Here is a 20939-nt window from a genome sequence, read left to right as displayed (position 1 = left end):
TCACGTTGGAACAGGAAGGGCTCATCCCCAAACTGTTCCCACAAAGTTGGAAGCATAAAATTGTCTTGCTTTGCTGCAGCATTTAGAGTTCCTTTCACTAGAACTAAGGGGCCAAGCCCAACCCCTAAATACCAACACCTGATTTCATTAATTTCGAGGGGCGTCCCAAAACTTTTGGCAATATAGCGTATATATATATATACATATATATACATATATATATATGTGTGTGTATATATATATAAACTATTTCTATGTGACCATGTATAATGCCTTTTCATGCGGATTTCCTCATGTGTAATCTAATTCTACTGAAGCATGTGTTCACGCGCCACTCTAAGGGATTTAATCTAAAATGGATCATAACGTTTTACACAAACCTGTGGAGTCCATGCCAGATTAAATACACTGTGCGTGTGTGTGTGTGCGCGCGCGTGCGTGCACTCGCGCGCGCGCACTCTTACTTTGAAATCTCGTGCTACTGTGCAACACCAGAAATGATCGAGCAAACACATTATTGACCAAATCACGTGTTTCGCCGCCCGTTTTAAGACAAGTCCCGCCTTCTGCGAGCGGCTATTGGCCGAATCTGCTATCAATCAATGTGCTGGCGATGGGAATACGTGAGCCTTGCGTAAATAAACAAACTTTGAACCAGTTTATGCGAGTCACTTGGGGGAAATGATTCAGTGTGTTTCGAAACGTAACTAAAATTCGTTTTAGAATGAAGGTACACCGAAACGTTCAGAACAATATCAATAAAATAAAACCGCTTCCTTTCATGTGACCAGACCTGGCTACGCCCGCCGCTAGCTTGGGTAGATGGGCGGGATTTCCAGTAATACGGGTAGGAAAAAAAGTATGCTGAGCTAAGGAGACGTTGGCACAGAGGGAAGATTAGGGTAGTTTACTTTCTCTACGCAGACATCAGGTCAGCGAGTCAGGCAGAAGTGTTTGCGGTCGCCTGTAGTTGTTTTTCAGGATGGCAGTGGAGTCAATATCACCCGACTGGGAGTTTGACCGCTTTGATGACGGATCTCAGAGTAAGAAATGTTGACTGTCGCAGCAAAGCGCCGTGTTGCTGCTGTTCTAACGAAACTTAGCTACATTAGCTAGCTAGCACTGTAGTTGGATGTGCTGTTGATTACATTTGTCTGGCTCTCAGGCATTTAATTTAATATCTGGCCAGTACATCATGAGTCTGAATCAAGAGACCGCCATTTTTGTTTTCTTTACAGCAAAACAGGATGGTGTCACTTTGATTCAGCTGTTCTGATCATCTCGTGATTTTGATAAATTACTGGTCAGGTTAGAAACACCCAGTATAACAGATGCAACTTGAATAACTTGTGTAGTAAACAACGAGACAGGTGACATTTATTTTATTCATCTATTTTTATTAGTATTGGAGTATGCTTGCATTTGCTAGCTTATTAGCTGCACTAAACAGGTTGAGTCACATGATCTGACTAACCCCGCCCCCCGTGGGAGGGAGTGTGAGGATGGAGACCCCAAGTTTCTCAATAAACTTATATCATGAAAGTGTATCACTGCGACGTCAAAACTTACAAAAAACAATGAAATTGGTGTTAATCTAGAGTCACTAGCTATTATAATATGTTTATTCTATTAAGAAAAATACATAAAAAGAGGGTTTAGGTTTACTTTACATTACACGGAAGGTACTGTTATCCTCACTCGCTTTTACTTTCTGCACCAGAAACAAAAATATCATGAAGCAGCCATATCATAACATTCTCTCTCTCTCTCTGGTTTTCGCTGTCTATGTCTCTCTCGCTGTCTGTCTCTGTCTTTCTCTCTCTGTTTCTTGCTGTCTGTCTCTGTTGCTCTCCCTCTTTGTTTTTGTCTTTCTCTCTGTCACACTCTCTCTCTCTTGCTGCCTGTCTGTCTCTCTCTTTCTCTTGCTGTCTCACTCTTTGTCTCTCTCTCTTTCACTCTCTCTTTCACTGTCTCTCTCGCCATAGAAATTCACACAGAAGTGCAGCTGAAAAACTATAACAAGTTCTTGGAGGACTACACATCTCAGCTGAAAGCTATAGAGGAAGCCCTGGACGACTCCATCGGAGATGTTTGGGATTTCACTTTAGATCCGATTGCATTGAAGGTGCTTTCCTTTTTCATTATTCAGCTTTCACAGACACTAAAATGATAATATTTAAAAATAAAAATAAAAACCTTTTATTTTATTTTGTCACCATACAGCTTCTCCCTCATGAACAATCTTCTCTTTTGGAGCTAATTAAAACAGAAAATAAGGTAAGTCACAATACTCAATTTTAACACCTATGACAGCTTATATTATATTATATTTGATCAAAAAATACGGTGAGAATTTTTCTTGTAGCTTAGTGCTGTTGATGATCGGCTGTGTATTTCCGTTTAAGTCAATACTTTGATTCTTCCACAAATTCAAGAGAATTGAAATGTCCAATAATTTGATTACTATAACCAGCTACTAATTATATATTTTTTTTAAATTGAGCAAAAAAAGCACTAGACAGGGTTCTCAATGTCTTCTAATGTGCCTATACTGTATATACACCGATCAGCCATAACATTATGAGCACTGACTGGTGCAGTGAATAAGACTTATCTCCTCATCATGGCCCCTATTAGTGGGTGGGATATATTAGTCAGCAATTTTGTCCTCAAAGTTGATGTGTTAGAAGCAGGAAAAATGGGCAAGAGTAAGGATTTGAGTGAGTTTGACAAAGGGACAAATTGTGATGTCTAGACCACTGGATCAGAGCATCTCCAAAACTGCAGCTCTTGTAGGGTGTTCCCGGTCTGCAGTGGTCAGTATCTGTCAAAAGTATCCTTTAAGTCCATGGAGGACCCCCTCACAACTTAGAGGACTTCTTGCTGCTAACATCTTGGTGCCAGATACCACAGTACACCTTCAAGGATCTAGTGGAGTCCATGCCTCGACATGTCAGGGCTGTTTTGGCAGCAAAAGGGGGACCAACACAATATTAGGCAGGTGGTCATAATGTTATGCCTGATCGGTGTATGTGGAAGTGGGTAGATGGAGCAGCAGTTCAGACAGATATACAAGCATTTTTATATATATATATATATAGATATATAGATATATAGATATATAGATATATATATAGATATATAGATATATATATAGATATAGATATATATATAGATATAGATATATATATAGATATAGATATATCTATATATCTAGATCTATATATATCTATATATCTATATATATCTATATATCTATATATATATCATATATCTATATATATATATATATATATCTATCTATATATATATATATATCTATATATATATCTATATATCTATATATATATATATCTATCTATATATAGATATATATATATATATATATATATATAATGTATGTATGTATGCTGATCTGATGACTGTAATTATTTTACACTGTATTATTTCAAGTGATTTTGAATTCAGCAGTCAACCCTGCAGTCTTTGTTCTATTATTTAGGTCCTTAATAAAGTCATTACAGTTTATGCGGCCCTCTGCAGTGAAGTTAAGAAGCTGAAATATGAGGTATGTGCCAAAAAATGCTAGTTTTAATGGGTTTGACAAATGAAATTAAAGATATTAATAGAAATTGTGCTGATAGCAAGATTTTCGAACAGTTTGAATTAGTTTTTATAAGATGAGCTCTAGACTTGGATCCATTATGAAACCTTGATGTTTTTTTTCTCTCCCAGGCTGAAGCAAAGTTCTACAATGGCTTGCTGTACTATGGTGAAGGAGGTAATCAATGTTGTCTTCAACGTATCTATAACATCTATATATATATATTTTTTCTTTTTCACCAAAATGTTATTACTTTAGCAACACATACCGTATCACTTTGCCTTACAATCAAGAAATCTGTGTGTGAATCCTTCTGATAGTGATGTACACCGATAAGGCATAACATTATAACCACCAATTGTGTTGCTCCCCCATTTGCTGCCAAAACAGCCCTGACCCATCGAGGCAAAGACTCTACTAGATCCCTGAAGGTGTGCTGTGGTATCTGGCACCAAGATGTTAGCAGCAGATCATTTAAGTCCTGTAAATTGCGACTTAGGGCCTCCAATGGGCCCCACCTCGCAACTTGCAGGACACTTTTTATAGATACTGACCACTGCAGACCGGGTACACCCCACAAGAGCTGCAGTTTTGGAGATGCTCTGATCCAGTCGTCAAACTCGCTTACGCTTGCCCATTTTTCCTGCTTCTAACACATCAACTTTGAGGACAAAATGTTCACTTGCTGCCTAATATATCCCACCCACTAACAGGTGCCATGATGAGGAGATCATCAGTCTTATTCACTTCACTCCTAAGTGGTCATAATGCTATGCCTGATCAGTGTACTTTCTGTCTGTCAGTTTCAGACACCAGTGTGGTGGAGGGAGAGTGCCAGGTTCAAATGGGACGCTTTATATCATTTTTACAGGTGAGACCAAATTTATGACTTGGTGTGTATAACATCAGAGCCTTTAATAGAAATATTTTAACAGTCATTTTATTATAATGGATGTGGTAAAAATCTCTAACTCTCTGTATCTCTCTCTCTCTCTCTCTCTCTCTCTCTCTCTCTCTCTCTCTCTCTGTCTCTCTCTCTCTCTCTCTCTCTCTCTCTGCAGGAACTGTCTTGCTTTGTGTCTCGATGTTTTGAGGTAGTGGTTAACTTGGTTCATCAGCTGGCTGCACTGTATAACAGCAACAAGTGAGCTTTTCACTAATGCAAATTCTCTGTGGTGTATTTTAGCCCCGGTTCATATTCTGTAATTTCTTTATTTTCTCCATAATTTTCATAGTTATACTTTCATTTTTTTTTTTTTTTAATTTAATTTTTTTTTAGAGCTGCCACAAAAATTATTGAGTCAACTGGGGTACATTTTCAGGTAACCCTTTTTCCTATTTTTATTTATTTATTTAATCTGTGGTGTTTTGTGATTCTTCATGCGAGATAATGGTTTCTGTATTTTGGCCAGACGGTATATGAGCATCTAGGGGAACTCCTAGTGGTTCTGATCACTTTGGATGAGATCATGGAGAATCATGGCACTTTAAGAGATCACTGGAAGATGTACAAAAGGTAAACATGAGAATTAAAAACTTACGGCAGTTTTAGTATGCTAGTTGTAATATGTGTCTCTTTCAATGGTGTGTAACTTATTTATTTATTTTTCTTGACTATATAGATTACTCAAATCTGTCCATCACAACCCATCTAAATTTGCTATTCCTGAAGAGAAGCTAAAGCCTTTCGAGAAGCTTTTATTAAAGCTGGAGGGCCAGCTCCTGGACAGCATGATCTTTCAGGTTATTATACATCCTTTTCTTGTGTATATATGCTTTCTTAAGAAAAGCTAACCTTAAGCAGAATTCTTTTGTTTTTATCCACTGCAATTCATACTAATTTGTCTCTGCAACGATGACTATATGTGCAGCCTTTATTATTTAAATCAATATACACAGATCAGGCATAACATTATGTCTACCTGCCTAATCTTGTGTTGGTCCCCCCTTTTGCTGCTAAAACAGCTCTGTCATGCACTGTGTATTCTGACACCTTTCTGTCAGAACCAGCATTAACTTCTTCAGCAATTTGAGCAACAGTAGCTCGTCTGTTGGATTGGATGTGTCCCCCTGTCGCTGGTTCACCACTGTTCCTTCCTTGCACCACTTTTGGTAGATACTGACCACTGCAGACCGGGAACACCCCACAAGAGCTGCAGTTTTTGAGATGCTCTGATCCAGTGGTCTAGCCATCACAATCTGGTCCTTGTCAAACTCGCTCAAATCCATACACTTGCCCATTTTTCCTGCTTCTAACACATCAACTTTGAGGACAAAATTGCTGCCTAATATATCCCACCCACTAACAGGGGCCATGATGAGGAGATCAGTCTTATTCACTTCACCTGTCAGTGATCATAATGTTATGCCTGATTGGTGTATAATTTCAGTTATACAGTTGATTATTGCCTAAACCGTTCTGTCTCATTCATTTTATGATCTCAAAGTCTAGATGTCTTCAGTGTATTGTAAAAAGTTTTGTACAGTTTGTACTTTACACATTTTCCTTTTTTGGGTAAATGTGGGATCATTTGCACGTGTGTGTATATTTCTGTTGTTTTCATTCTGTTCTTAACAGGCTTGTGTAGACCAGAGATTCGATAATCCTGGCGAAGGAGTTTCAGTCTCGAAAAACAGTGCCTTCGCTGAGGAGTTTGCTCACAACATTCGCACCATTTTCACCAATGTGGAGTCAAAACTTGGTTTGTGTTTCCTCATTTTGATCGTCGCTGTTAATGTACCTAATTAAAGCTGTGTGAAATGACATCATGCTTTAGCTTGCGTTATTTGGAAAGTGCTGAAGAAATAAATCGTTTGAATGTTTTTGTGCTCACAGGGGAGCCTGCAGAGATTGACCAAAGGGATAAGTATGCTGGGGTTTGTGGCCTCTTCGCCTTGCATTTCCACATTTTTCGTACGGTCGACAAGAGGCTCTACAAAGCTCTCTTGGATGTGTGTAAAAAGGTTCGTTTCAAACTCAGGTTTGTGTGTTTTCCCTTTTTACCCATCATATTAACTGTTTTAACTACATTCAGACTTTTGCCATAATATAGCCATTGAAGCTAACATGGCATTAAAAAGCAATCAAATCAACCCATCATATTAAATTCATCTTATCTTGGACTAAAATCAGCATGGTTGTTCAGGCTTTCAGACTTAAATATAGTCGTTATCATTAATCACATCCAATCTGATCAGATTTTGTGAACAGGGTAAATAAACCTCCAGTTGAATATCTTACATTTTTTTCCCCTTATATATTTAACCCTTTCTCTTCCAGGTCCCTGCAGTTACCCTGACTGCCAACATAATCTGGTTTCCTGATACGTTTTTGATCAACAAAATCCCAGCAGCAGCCAAACTGATGGATAAGAAAAGTCTCCAGGCCATCCGTCTAAGCAGAGATACATTCTTACAACAAAAGGCCCAGACTCTAACAAAGTGAGTTTTATGGAAAACATGAATGCCATGATTCTGCTCTCTTCCTGCCCTTCAGCTGTAGGATAACTTCACATGATTTGTGACCTGGATTTATTTTATAAGCTTTGGATTCACGGCAACCCTGACCAGGATAAAGCAGATACTGAAAATAAATTAGATCTATTTTTGCTGTTCTAATGCAGTGCTTTCTTTTTTCTTTCTTGTTGTAGGGATGTGCAGTCGTACTATGTTTTTGTAACCTCCTGGTTGATGAAGATGGAAGCCATCTTATCTAAAGACCAGAAAAGTGATAAACTCTCAGAAGATCTGAGCAACAGGTGCAATGTATTTGTACAGGTAAAGAAGTTTCTAGAGTTTAAACCACAATGAATGTTAGACTTCTCTGGACAGTTTAGAGCAGGGTTCCTCAAATCTTGCCCTGGAGGGCTAATGCACTGCAGAGTTTAACTCCAACCCTGATCAAAGTCCTCTACCTGTGATTTTCTAATGGTCCTAAAGACATTGACTAGCGTGTTCAGGTGTGTTTGATTGTTAGTGCTAAATTAAACTCTGCAGGAAATTGGATCTTGTTGGCCAGATTTAAGGATCCCTGGTTTAGAGCAACCGTGCCCCTGGATTCAAGCTGTTGTGATACCAGTGACTGTTATACCAGTGAATAAGTGATCCGGGGTGGCTTCTTTATCAGACATGTTTCATGCATTGTAATAGCTGTCTAAAACATTGCATTTATTAACAAATGTTTATTAATGAATGTATATTTGTTTATACTTATTAATGTAGATAATAATTATTTTCACTGATGTGAAACTGGAAACTGGAAAAGTCATTGAAATGAGGAAGTCTTTGTGGTGTTCCAGCTATTTTTAGTGATTATGGTAAGATGTCTAAATAGAGCTCGTGGTGTGTATTTTACCTGCAGGGAATCCTGTATGCATACAGCATCAGCACCATCATAAAAACCACTATGAACCTCTACATGTCTGTGCAGCGACCCATGACTAAGACCTCTGTGAAGGCCCTGTGTCGTTTAGTAGAACTACTGAAAGTAAGCCTTTCCTCTATACTATGATCTTCACCTGATGTCCACATATCCACATACACTATATTGCCAAAAGTTTTGGGACACCCCTGCAGATCATTGAATTCAGGTGTTCCAATCATTTCCATGGCCACAGGTGTATAAAATCCAGCACCTAGGCATGCAGACTGCTTCTATATACATTTGTGAAAGAATGGGTCGCTCTCAGGAGCTCAGTGAATTCAAGCGTGGTACCGTGATAGGTTTCCACCTGTGCAATGTCCATTCGTCATTTCCTCACTACTAAATATTCCACAATCAACTGTTAGTGGTATTATAACAAAGTGGAAGCAATTGGGAACAGCAGAAACTCAGCTACGAAGTGGTAGACCACGTAACATCACAGAGCGGGGTCAGAGCATGCTGAGGAGCACAGTGCAGAAGTCACCAACTTTCTGCAGAGTCAATAGCTACAGACCTCCAAACTTATTAACTCAGGAACAGTGTGTAGAGAGCTTCATGGAATGGGTTTTCATGGCCTAGTAGCTGCATCCAAGCCTTACATCACCAAGTGCAATGCAAAGTGTCTGATGCAGTGGTGTAAAGCACGCCGCTACTGGACTCTAGAGCAGTGGAGATGTGTTCTCTGGAGTGACCGATCACGCTTCTCTGTCTGGCAATCCGATAGACAATTCGGGGTTTGGCAGTTGCCAGGAGAACGCTGCTTACTTGACTACATTGTGCCAAGTGTAAAGTTTTGGTGAAGGGGGGATTATGGTGTGGGGTTGTTTTTCAAGGGTTGGGCTTGAAAATGCGCTTCTAGAGGAATGGTCAAAAATTCCCATAAACACACTCCTAAACCTTGTGGAAAGCCTTCCCAGAAGAGTTGAAGCTGTTATAGCTGCAAAGGTCAGGCCAATTCCATATTAAACCCTACGGATTAAGAATGGAATGTCATTAAAGTTCATGTGCATATAAAGGCAGATGTCCCAAAACTTTTGGCAATATAGTGTTTGTAATGCTATGAGAGATTTCTGAATGTAAGCTCATTTAAAGGACAAAATTGAGGTTATATTTAGTAATACTGATTGATTAGTATTGTATGAAATGTATTCATCAGTACATTTAATTGTTTTCTTTTTAAAAAACAAAGGCAGTAGAGCACACATTCCACCGGCGATCCCTTGTGGTGGCAGACTCTGTGTCCCATATCACTCAACAGCTGCAGTCACAAGCACTGGCCGCTATTTCTACAGCTAAGGTAAAGTCTGAAATCCAAACATTCAGGGACATTGTTTTAGTACCATTTTCTTGTTCTTCAGTATTTTACCAAATGAAAAAAATGCCTAAATATCTTTATATCTATGTAGAAAAGAGTGATCTCTGATAAGAAGTACAGTGAGCAGAGGCTGGATGTGCTGTCAGCTCTGGTGCTTGCTGAGAACACGCTGAATGGCCCGAGCACCAGGGAGAGACGTCTGGTAGTGTCTCTAGCGCTCAGTGTGGGCACTCAGATGGTAAGGAACCATGTGTTTGGATTATGCATGCTTTAAGACCTTGCAACTGGATAACAGTGTTGCATGAAGCTAGATATAGTATACTCTCTCTCATACTCAAGTTCTTAACATCATCTGTACAACAGTTTACACAAAATTTGCATGGTATCTGGTGTATTGTATTGAATTACTGGACAAAGAATATATTGATTTTGAATACAAATTTGTTTCATTTTGTTTTCCAGAAAACATTCAAAGACGAGGAGCTTCTACCGTTACAACTTGTCCTAAAGAAACTGGACCTCATTAGTGAATTAAGAGAAAGGTGAGACTTCTAAAACTACAAAAGAACCTTCAAATGTATTCTGTATGTGTATATGAAAATAAACATGCATACAATTTTTACAAAAAACTTGTCCTGTTTCTTGTCCTCAGGGTTAAAGTGCAGTGTGATTGCAGCTTTCTCTACTGGCACCGTGCAGTGTTTCCCATTTACCTGGATGATGTTTATGATAATGCTGTGGATGCAGCCAGAATACATGTACGTACTGTTTAATGGTGAAATGCTTCTGATACCGGGACCAAAATTCCACTGGTGAGTTCTGTCTCATGAATAATCATGTTCCTTTTGTTTTAATGTCTTTTTTCGATGTTTTCTAGTATATGTTCAGTGCTCTCCGAGACTGTGTGCCAACCATGCTATATGCCAAACACATGGAGTCCTGTGAGCAGCTCCTGGAGTGCTATGACAACGAGATCATGGAGGTCTTCCATGAGGTGAGGAAGAAGTAACTGAAATGGGTAGATGTAATGGGTTGGTTAGCATCAGCTGTCGGTGAGATGGACTGCTTATGGCATCTGAGTCATTGTTTAGAATACATTAAACTCAATGTGCTTGAAAATTCATTTACAAAATATTCTGGCTTTAGTAAACACTTACAATCAAATATTATTTATTGATAATCTATAATCTACATCTAAAAGGTCAGTAATTCCTAACTTCACAGTGTTGCATGAATACAAGTCTTTTAGCATTATGCACGATTTTATAGAGATAATAATTGCTAAGTATGATTGTTTAAAGTGCTGATTAATTAAATGGAGTTTTTGTTAGATATACAGGTTAGGTTAGCTCCAGCATTAGTCTTTTATAATGCATGATAAGCCTACACGGGTATTTAATTAACCTCATTTGGAAACAACTTTCTCATTCACAGACATACGCTCATAATAATTATATAAGTAATGATATCAGATCCGTGTTTAGAATGTTTCACTTTCTTTCTGTTTCACTTTCACTCACTTTTTTTGAGAGATCAATGTAATTTCACGAGTTTCTTTTTCAAAATAATCGACCTATGTTGTAGATCCCTTACCTACATGTTTCTTTAAACAGATAAGGCCAGTAGCAACCGAACCCCTTCTAAAACTAATCAATTCTTCCCTTAGCACCGGCTATATGCCTAAATCTTTTAAAGCAGCGGTTATCAGACCCCTGATTTAGAAAACCTGACCTCGACCTTTGTCAGATGTCCAACTATAGGCCATTATCAAAACTTCCCCCAGCAGTTATGCTCATACACACTTAGGAATAACATTCATGAAGTGTATCGGTCAAGATTTAGACCTCATCATAGCACAGAGACAGCACTGGTTAAAGTGGTGACCTGTTACTTGACTCTGATCAGGGTTGTGTCTCCTTCCTGGTGTTGTTTGACATACTAGCACTGTATTTATATTTATAAGTAAATATTGCAATCACAGTCTACTCTTTTTAATGTTGCATGAAAAAGATTGGGAGCTGTATACTGTTCTCCACATCTCCCTTGAACAAAGATTTTTTTTTTTTTTAAACCACATTGTACACCAATCAGGCATAACATGATGACCACCTCTCTGATATTGTCTTGGTCCCCCTTTTGCTGCCAAAACAGCCCTAACCTGTCGAGGCACAGACTCCACTAGATCCCTGAAGGTGTGCTGTGGTAAGTTGCAAGGTGGGGACTCCATAGGACTTAAAGGACACTTTTGATAGATACTGACCACTGCAGACCGGGAACACCCCACAAGATCTGCTGTTTTGGAGATGCTCTGATCCAGTGGTCTAGCCATCACAATTTGGCCCTTTTGGTCAAACTCGTTCAAATCCTTACGCTTGTCCATTTTTCCTGCTTCTAACACATCAACTTTGAGGACAAAATGTTCACTTGCTGCCTAATATATCCCACCCACTAACAGGTGCCATGATGAGGAGATCATCAGTCTTATTCACGTCACCCCCCACTGGTCATAATGTTATGGACGATCGGTGTAGATCTTGATTTTTTTTTTTAATAAAGAATTTAGCCAAAATTTAATCCAGATGTAACCTGAGCATATAAATAGAATTGCCTGTAGATGTAAAAGGAGCTTAACCTTTTGTTGTCCCCCCCCCCCCATTAGCATTTGCTAGACAAGCTGTGTAAGGAGATAGAGAAAGACCTCCGGCTTTCTGTGCACACACATCTCAAGCTGGATGACCGTAACCCTTTCAAAGTAGGCATGAAAGACCTGGCTCACTTCTTTTCCCTCAAGCCTATCCGCTTCTTCAATCGCTTCCTGGACATCAAAGGTCAGTAAAAGCAGCGTCATTTCGAACACACTAATGAAACCAAGGCCAATTGAATTCATGTGTGCTATAAAGGTATATTTGCATATTATGGTAAGAATGATGAGACATCTTTGTCTTTTGCAGCCTACGTCACACACTACCTAGACAAAACCTTTTACAACCTGACAACAGTAGCCCTACATGACTGGGCCACGTACAGTGAGATGAGGAACCTGGCCACACAGCGCTATGGCCTGGTCATGACCGAGGCTCACCTCCCCAGCCAGACTCTGGAACAGGCATGTTGGGTTATATTTAGAAGAGATAAGTCTTGAAAGGGTTTTGTGTTTTACATTAATAACATATGGACAGAAACATTAACCCCTGCTTCACACAGGGGCTGGACGTATTGGAGATTATGAGGAACATCCATGTTTTTGTCTCACGTTATCTCTACAATCTGAACAATCAGGTAAGTCCTGTTTGTTCTTTTTTTATTTCTCCTCTCATGTGCCTCTGCATTGGTAATCCTGTGTAGCATTTAAACCAATTCCACACTCATCCCCTCTGCATTGATTTTGTAGATTTTTATTGAGAAGACCAGCAACAACAAGCACTTGAACACTATCAATATTCGGCACATTGCTAACTCCATACGCACCCATGGGACCGGCATCATGAACACAACTGTACGTGAAGCTTGAAATTCAAGATGTTTAATAAAGTGTCCTGAGAAAATGCTTCTTTGCTGAGCTCCTGCCAGATCTCACTGAGAGACATTCATTTCTGTTCAGGTCAATTTTACATACCAGTTCCTCCGAAAGAAGTTCTACATTTTCAGTCAGTTCATGTACGATGAGCACATCAAGTCCAGGCTTATCAAAGACATCCGGTTCTTCAGAGAAACTAAAGACCAGTCAGATCAGAAGGTGGATATCGCAGGTTTCTTTCTTTAAAATATAATCAAGTGTTTCTATACATTTTGTCTATGCTCTGATCAGGTGTTTCCTGTTTGTTTGTTTGTTTGTTTGTTTGTTTGTAGTATCCCTTCGAGAGGGCAGAAAAGTTCAACCGTGGTATTAGGAAACTGGGCATCACTCCAGATGGCCAGAGCTACCTGGACCAGTTCAGACAACTCATCAGCCAGATTGGTAAGAGCTTGTACTTGATGTAGTTATCACAACACTCATATGTTGTTATTTATAGCACTTGTCGGTTGCTGAGAACAGTTTGCACTCCAGTCTCAGTTAATAACTTTAAACAGACTTAAAGCTAAAAAATATACTCGGGTTCCTGTTAAAACAATTAGCATACTATTTTACTGTATAGTATGGGACATGATTTATACTCTGGTGTCATGCAGATTAGGATAGGTTCTCTTTTTAGTCTGGTTCCTCTGAAGGTTTCTTCCTCATTTCATCTCAGGGAGTTTTTTTCTTTGCCACAGTCACCCCTGACATTGCGAATTTATATACACCAATCAGGCATAACATTATGACCACCTGCCTAATATTGTGTTGGTCCCATTTTTGCTACCAAAACAGCCCTGACCCGTTGACCTGTGGACTCTACTAGATCCCTGAAGGTGTGTTGTGGTATCTGGCACCAAGATGTTAGCAGCAGATCCTTTAAGTCCTTTAAAGGATCATTTAACGGATCCTTCTGATGGATACTGACCGCTGCAGTTTTGGAGATGCTCTGATCCAGTGGTCTACCCATCACAAATTGGCCCTTTGTCAAACTCGCTCAAATCCTTACCCTTGTCCATTTTTCCTGCTTCTAACACATCAACTTTGAGGACAAAATGCCTAATATATCTCACCCACTAACAGGTGCCATGATGAGAAGATTTTGAGAAGTCTTATTCACTTCACCTCTCACTGCTAAGAATGTTATATAATTTAAGTTGAGTCTGGTCTGTCTCCGTTTTTCTCTCCTGTAGGTAACGCAATGGGCTATGTACGGATGATCCGCTCTGGAGGTCTTCACTGCTGCAGCAGCGCCATTAGGTAAAGTTATGTTCTGACCCCTGTGTGTACACACAAACACACCCACTCACACATACATGAAATAATTTAAGGCCATTGTTATAACATGATAATGTGGAGCAATTGGAAAATATTTTAAATATTCACTGCTAATGTTTCAGGTTTGTTCCTGATCTTGAGGATATTGTAAACTTTGAGGAGTTGGTGAAGGAGGAGGGTCTCACTGAGGAGACTCAGAAAGCAGCCAGGTACTTAAATAAGATCTTTCTGCATCCATCTTGCTCACTTCTCCCTGAGAGTGCAGTGAAAACATGAGTTGATACCTCTCCTGTTTAAGATCATAAGTCTAATTAGCTGAGAAGAACATCTCAAGTGTAGTTCTGTTAAGCATTTTCATCAAGAAAGCAAACTCGTATCATTTCAGCGTTCTAGACTCTGTACTCAGTGACCTGACCAGTAACTCGGCTGAGGGAACCGAGTATTTCAAAATGCTTGTAGGAGTTTTTGCCCCAGAGTTTCGCAGTGTGAAAAATATGCACTTGAGGAACTTCTACATGATCGTGCCTCCTTTGGTAAGCAGCAATTTCTGTTGGTTTATCAGAATTATTCCTGTTATTCCTGCTAAATGGTCTACATTTTCACCCTAATTAAAATACCAGCCACTATGAATATGTAAGTACAGCTCAGTCAACAATGAAATAAAATAAACATGATGTTTAGTACGGTTTATTGCCAGCCTGAGCCGCTTGAACAGCTGTAAATCTAAAGCTCGAGATTTTATGAGCATCATGTATCCAAGTCAATAGTATATGATTAACGTTGTCTTCATATTTATTAAACCACCGAGTGAGTCCCTGTGCCTATGCCATGGCAGATATTTTAGTAAACATTTTTATGACTTACGTATTTTCAGACAGTGAACTTTGTAGAACACTCCATCGGCTGCAAGGAGAAGCTGAACAAAAAGAACAAAAATGGTGCAGCCTTTACAGATGATGGCTTTGCCATGGGTAAGTCTCACACACAATCATTATCTGTGTCATTTGTGCTTCTCTGATAGGCAGCATCTCAATTTTTTTTCACAATTTCTCTCCTAAGGTGTGGCCTACATCTTGAAGCTGCTGGACCAATATCAGGAGTTTGACTCGTTGCATTGGTTCCAGGCAGTTCGAGAGAAATACATGAAGGAAATGAAAGCGGTGGTGAAAGAACAGAACATTCAGGCCACCAACCAAGATGAGAAACTCATGCAGACTATGAACTTAACTCAGAAGAGATTAGACATCTACCTGCAGGTGTGTTAATGACTGCTGAAGATCATTCTTCAAGTTCTCTGTGCCTTATCTATGTTTATATTAAAACAAACTTCAGCATGATGTGCTGAGCTGGCACAGCGGGTAGCATTGCCACGTCACGGCTCACAAGGTTTTAGCTTGATCTTATCTTACTCTCTCTTTATGGAATTTTCGCATCTTCTCTGCACGTCTCTGTAGGTTTTCTCTGGAGTTCTCCGGTTTCCTTACGCTTTCCAAAAACATGCCACTAGGTAGAGTCCACATTTTGCCTAGGTGTGATTTGACTGGATTCCCATCTAGGGTGTATTCCTGCCTCATGTGCATTATTCCCAGGATGGGTTCCCGATCCACTACAAACCTGACCAAGATACACCAAAAGTTTTGGGACACCCCTCCAAATCATTGAATTCAGAGGTTAGGCTTGGCTGCTTAGTTCCAGTGAAAGGAACTCTTAATGCTTCAGCTTACCAAGACATTTTGGACAATTTCATGCTCCCAACTTTGTGGGAACAGTTTGGGGATGACCCCTTCCTGTTTAAACATGACTGCACACCAGTGCGAGGTCCATAAAGACATGGATGAGAGAGTTTTGTGTGGAGGAACTTGACTGGCCTGCACAGAGTCCTGACCTCAACCCTGTAGAACACCTTTGGGATGAATTAGAGTGGAGACTGCAAGCCAGACCTTCTCATCCAACATCAGTACCTGACCTCACAAATGCGCTTCTAGAAGAATGGTCAAAAATTCCCATAAACACTCCTAAACCTTGTGGAAAGCCTTCCCAGAAGAGTTGAAGCTGTTATAGCTGCAAAGGGCGGGACAACTCCATATTACATTCGTGTGCATGTAAAGGCAGACGTCCCAGTTTTGTAATGGCTCACAGTCTCTGCTCTAATTCATCCCAAAGGTATCGAGTCAAGGTCAGGACTCGACCCTACTGCACAGTCCAGTCAAGTTCCTCCAAACCAAACTCGCTCATCCATGTCTTTATGGACCTTGCTTTGTGCACTGGTGTGCAGTCATGTTGGAACAGGAAGGGGTCAACCCCAAACTGCTCCCACAAAGTTGTCCAAAATGTCTTGGTATGAAGCTGAAGCATTAAGAGTTCTTTGGAACTAAGGGGCTGAGCCCAACCCCTGAAAAACAACACCTGAATTGAATGATTTAAAGGGGTGCCCCAAAACTTTTGCCAATATAATTTTCTCATGATGGCAGTATTTGTGAGGTTCTTGAAAAAGGTCACGTTGGGGCTATTAATAACAGTGAAGTTGTGTATTTCTTTCAATTTAAGGTAGTATGTTTCTTATCAAGCTTACATTTGAGTGTGCATTCAGACGACGTTTCACTCCCTGTAAGAAAACAGTGAAGGTGACCATAGGGTCACCCTTCCATCCATTTTCTGTACCACAGAGTACCTGGAGAGAACCCCTGATTCACAGGGAGAACATGCAAACCTCATACACACACAATCGAACCCTTGACCCCTGAAGTGTGAAGCAAATGTACTAACCACTAAGCTAACCACACTAAAATTCTGATGTTTAGGATGGACTGGTGTAAGGTGTTATTTATTTATTTAAAAATAACGCTGACGCATTCTTTCTGCTGCCAGGAGTTCGAGCTACTTTACTTCTCTCTGAGCAGTGCGAGGATATTCTTCAGGGCCGATAAGACTGCAGCAGAGGAAACCCAGGAGAAGAAGGACAGGGGTAGGTGTACTGCTTTTATTTTCCTCCCAGTACTACACAGCAGGGAAGTGGAAATCTATTAATGAAACCTCTGAGGAAGTAACTGAAAAGAAGTTGCTGATTGTGCTTTTTTACTTAAAAATGTCTTTCCAAAGCAAAGTAAAATAATTCTCTGACATTTATTTTACTTGGTTCAATCGTTTTCAACCCTGGTGTGCTTACATCTGCCAAAATAAACTGATTTCAGGAAGCAAACACATAAGTGCAGCCCAAATCTACCACACAGAGACCCAAATCAGGATATAGTGTGTAGCTGACCATATACCTGTCCTGTTCACTAAAGTGTGGCACTTAACTTCAAACTGTATGAAAATGACACCTCTGCCCGGAAACACATTATATATACATACACTGATCAGATATAACATTATTAACAATGAGAGGTGAAGTGAATAAGACTGATGATCTCCTCATCATGGCACCTGTTAGTGGGTGGGATATATTAGGCAGCAAGTAAACATTTTGTCCTCAAAGTTGATGTGTTAGAAACAGTAAAATGGGCAAGCGTAAGGATTTGAGCGAAATTCAAAGGAAGGGCCAAATTGTGATGGCTAGACCACTGGATCAGAGCATCTCAAAAACTGCAGCTCTTGTGGGGTGTTCCCGGTCTGCAGTGGTCAGTATCTATCAAAAATGTCCTTTAAGTCCTGTAAGGCTTAATAGGGTCTGCTGCTAACATCTTGGTGCCAGATACCACAGCACACTTTCAGGAATCTAGTAGAGTCCATGCCTCAATGGGTCAGGGCTGTTTTAGCAGCAAAAGGGGCACCAACACAATATTAGGAAGGTGGTCATAATGTTATGCCCGATTGGTGTATATCAACTATTTGTGACGTCTGTTGCTTAATGCAGTATTTTGAGTTGCATTAGAAGTTAGTGATTGGCAACTTAACTCGAAAGACGCTTTGGAACCTGAGCATGAGTGTAGAGATGAGGATGTAAGGGAGCCGGACAGGCTAAAGATCTAAAGCACTGCTGCATCACTTTCGTTAGGTAGACATGAAGAAATGTCAGCTTGCTCCACTAACAGCAGGTGATTGAATTGCATTGTGGGTCATGTAGGTGACCGTTAGCTGGAGTGAAAGTAAGGTGAAAAGAAGTTTAAATGAATAAAAGTTAAAAAAAAAATTTGATTATACAGGTTTGTTTGTTCAGGTCTTGGCCCCAGTCTTAGTAAACAGATCAGGGTTTAAAGATCTGCCATTGAAATGTAATAATTATATATAAAAATATTAATTATAATCTCCTTATGTGTATTCTGTGTGTTTTAGAGGATGTTGGTAAAGCTGAAGGTGCTTCGTCTGAGGCTGCTGCCACGCCCGAGCCGGCTGCCAAGTGAAACCTCCCACTTCAAGTCTTTTTCATATTAAGGAGTGGCAACAAACCTGCTTTGGCTTCCGAAAAGCCTATAGAGTGCCATGTTTTGGATTGTAACTCAGTATTAAGCGGGAAGATTAAAGCTAAACTATGAATTGGGAACTTAGTGTGAACATTGTGGAATATTTATTCCTTCTAATGCACTTAGGACTGAAACTGACTGTGATCTGCTTGTACAGAAACATGCTCATGTCACCTTTTATTTTCCGCATTACTGTACACGTCATGTCAGGAGAGCACGTTTGGCAGCTGTAACTTTTAAGAAATATTTTAATACGACGCCTGTTTTGATATACTGAAGCAGAGTTTGATTTTTAATTACAAATCATCTTCATTACATATCCCTTTGCTAATTGGATTAGAAAAATGTCTTTTCCTGGATTTTCCATGATGATGGAAGTGAAGGTGGTGTTTTATATAACAGGTTCTACGTTGAAGTAGGAGTTCCCAGTGCTTTGTAATGTAAGAGTAGAATAATAGATCGCTTGTCTAGCTAGGATTACATTTTCAGCCCTAGGAGTATAACTCTGTTTCTTTGGTACAGCGTGCTAAAGCGAAGTTTATGTTATGAAGATGAATGAGAAGGTACTATGGAAGGAGAAATAAGTGTTGTGTTGAGCAATGTGAAAAGGTGGCTTTGTCTAGAAATGAAATTGGTCACATGTACACTATGTTGCCAAAAGTTGTGGGACAACTGCTTTTACATGCACATGAATTTAATATGGAGTTGACCCACCCTTCACAGCTATAACAGCTTCAACTCTTCTGGGAAGGCTTTCCACAAGGTTTAGGAGTGTGTTTATGACCATTACTCTAGAAGCTCATCTGTGAGGTCAGGCACTGATCTTGGATGAGAAGGTCTGGCTCACAGTCTCCGCTCTAATTCATCCCAAAGGTGTTCTATGGGGTTGAGGTCAGGACTCTGTGCAGGCCAGTCAAGTTCCTACACGCCAAACTCACTCATCCATGTCTTTATGGACTTTGCTTTGTGCACTGGTGTGCAGTCATGTTGGAACAGGAAGGGGTCATCCCCAAACTGTTCCCACAAAGTTGGGAGCATGAAATTGTCCAAAATGTCTTGAAGCATTAAGAGTTCCTTTCACGGGCTGAGCCCAACCCCTGAATTCATTGATTTGGAGGGGTGTCCCAGAACTTTTGGCAATATAGTGTACACATCCCATCATCGGGACATAATCACAAGAATTTAATTCCATAGGAAGCTTTTGGGACCATGTGGATCAGGTGAAACACCAACATGGGCAAATTCAAATTAATAGCGAACCCTTTCATGAGACTGGTGTGAGGTCTTTGTGACGAGACAGAAATGACAAGTGATTGATTTGTTTTGTTCAGAAAGCTTAACAAACTCCATTGAACTGTAGCAACTAACAGTCATAACCTTGAGTACCTGATATCCATGCTGCCAGATCTGTATAGAAATGTGTGCAAAAACAAGCTTCGGCTTGTTTGTGCGTCAGATCTTATGTTAACGCTTTAATGCACTGTATTCAGACCAGAAAGCACATCAATACTTAATAGTAAAATTTTGAAAACATTCCAATTGAATGTTGATTTTTTTTCTTTTATTATTATTTTTTGAACCCTTGTCATTAAAAAAAAAACAATAATAATAACAATTGTGGAAAACTAACTGATATTTGTAATGCCATAATAAAAGAAATATTGTGGAACACAGTGTCTCTGAAATGTTCCTCAGCTACTTCCTTACAGCTAAGATATTCTCATCACATGAAAAAAGCTACATATTCCCACATCTATCATCCTACAGAAACAATACACCGATCAGGCATAACATTCTGAGCAGTCAAGCGAATAAGATTGATGAGCTCCTCATCATGGCACCTGTTAGTAGGTGGGATATATTAGGCAGCAAGTCAACATTTTGTCCTCAAAGTTGATGTGTTAGAAGCAGGAAAAATGGACCAGTGTAAGGATTTGAGCGAATTTGACGAAGGGACAAGTTGTGATGGCTAGACCACTGGATCAGAGCATCTCCAAAACTGCAGCTCTTCCCGGTCTGCAGTGGTCAGTATCTATCAAAAGTGGTCCAAGGAAGGAACAGTGGTGAACTGGCGACAGGGTCATGGACAGTCAAGGGTCATTCATGCACATGGGGAGCGAAGGCTGGCCCCTGTGATCTGATCCAACAGATGAGCTACTAAGTTAATGCTGGTTCTGATAGAAAGGTGTCAGAATATACAGTGCATGACGGCTCAGGGCTGTTTTGGCAGCAAAAGGTGGACCGACACAATTATTAGACACGTGGTCATAATGTTATGCCTGGTCAGTGTATATTTAAGCAGTGGTGGGAATATCGCAGCCTTGTTTTTAGTCAGTGTGCCCATCTTCCATCATAGCCCT

General features: G+C 39.9%; 1 protein-coding gene across 1 annotated transcript; it reads left to right on the top strand.

Moving 5' to 3' along the window:
• Positions 1 to 828: 828 nt before the first annotated feature.
• Positions 829 to 20248, top strand: washc4 (WASH complex subunit 4). Its single transcript, XM_058407854.1, has 33 exons — positions 829 to 1043; positions 1986 to 2125; positions 2224 to 2277; positions 3503 to 3568; positions 3736 to 3781; positions 4408 to 4475; positions 4666 to 4748; positions 4884 to 4926; positions 5017 to 5120; positions 5227 to 5347; positions 6183 to 6306; positions 6441 to 6568; positions 6885 to 7045; positions 7255 to 7381; positions 7965 to 8090; positions 9217 to 9324; positions 9434 to 9580; positions 9805 to 9884; positions 9995 to 10100; positions 10220 to 10336; positions 12002 to 12170; positions 12294 to 12448; positions 12547 to 12621; positions 12734 to 12838; positions 12944 to 13078; positions 13192 to 13300; positions 14092 to 14158; positions 14299 to 14385; positions 14562 to 14709; positions 15051 to 15147; positions 15236 to 15432; positions 17045 to 17141; positions 18452 to 20248. Exons 1-33 carry the CDS (start codon positions 983 to 985, stop codon positions 18517 to 18519), a joined length of 3519 nt encoding a protein of 1172 aa, XP_058263837.1. The 5' UTR covers positions 829 to 982; the 3' UTR covers positions 18520 to 20248.
• Positions 20249 to 20939: the final 691 nt, after the last annotated feature.

This window comes from Hemibagrus wyckioides, linkage group LG14 (genome assembly GCF_019097595.1).
Source record: "Hemibagrus wyckioides isolate EC202008001 linkage group LG14, SWU_Hwy_1.0, whole genome shotgun sequence".
Lineage (NCBI taxonomy): Eukaryota > Metazoa > Chordata > Actinopteri > Siluriformes > Bagridae > Hemibagrus > Hemibagrus wyckioides.
This window is presented reverse-complemented; position numbering and strand designations above follow the sequence as displayed.

Excerpts from the sequence above, each read along its gene's own strand:
- washc4 (XM_058407854.1), top strand. The coding sequence starts at position 983 with ATGGCAGTGGAGTCAATATCACCCGACTGGGAGTTTGACCGCTTTGAT. Across the intron at positions 2,278-3,502 it reads TAATTAAAACAGAAAATAAG|GTCCTTAATAAAGTCATTAC; the intron begins GTAAGTCACAAT and ends TCTATTATTTAG. Across the intron at positions 10,337-12,001 it reads TCATGGAGGTCTTCCATGAG|CATTTGCTAGACAAGCTGTG; the intron begins GTGAGGAAGAAG and ends CCCCCCCATTAG.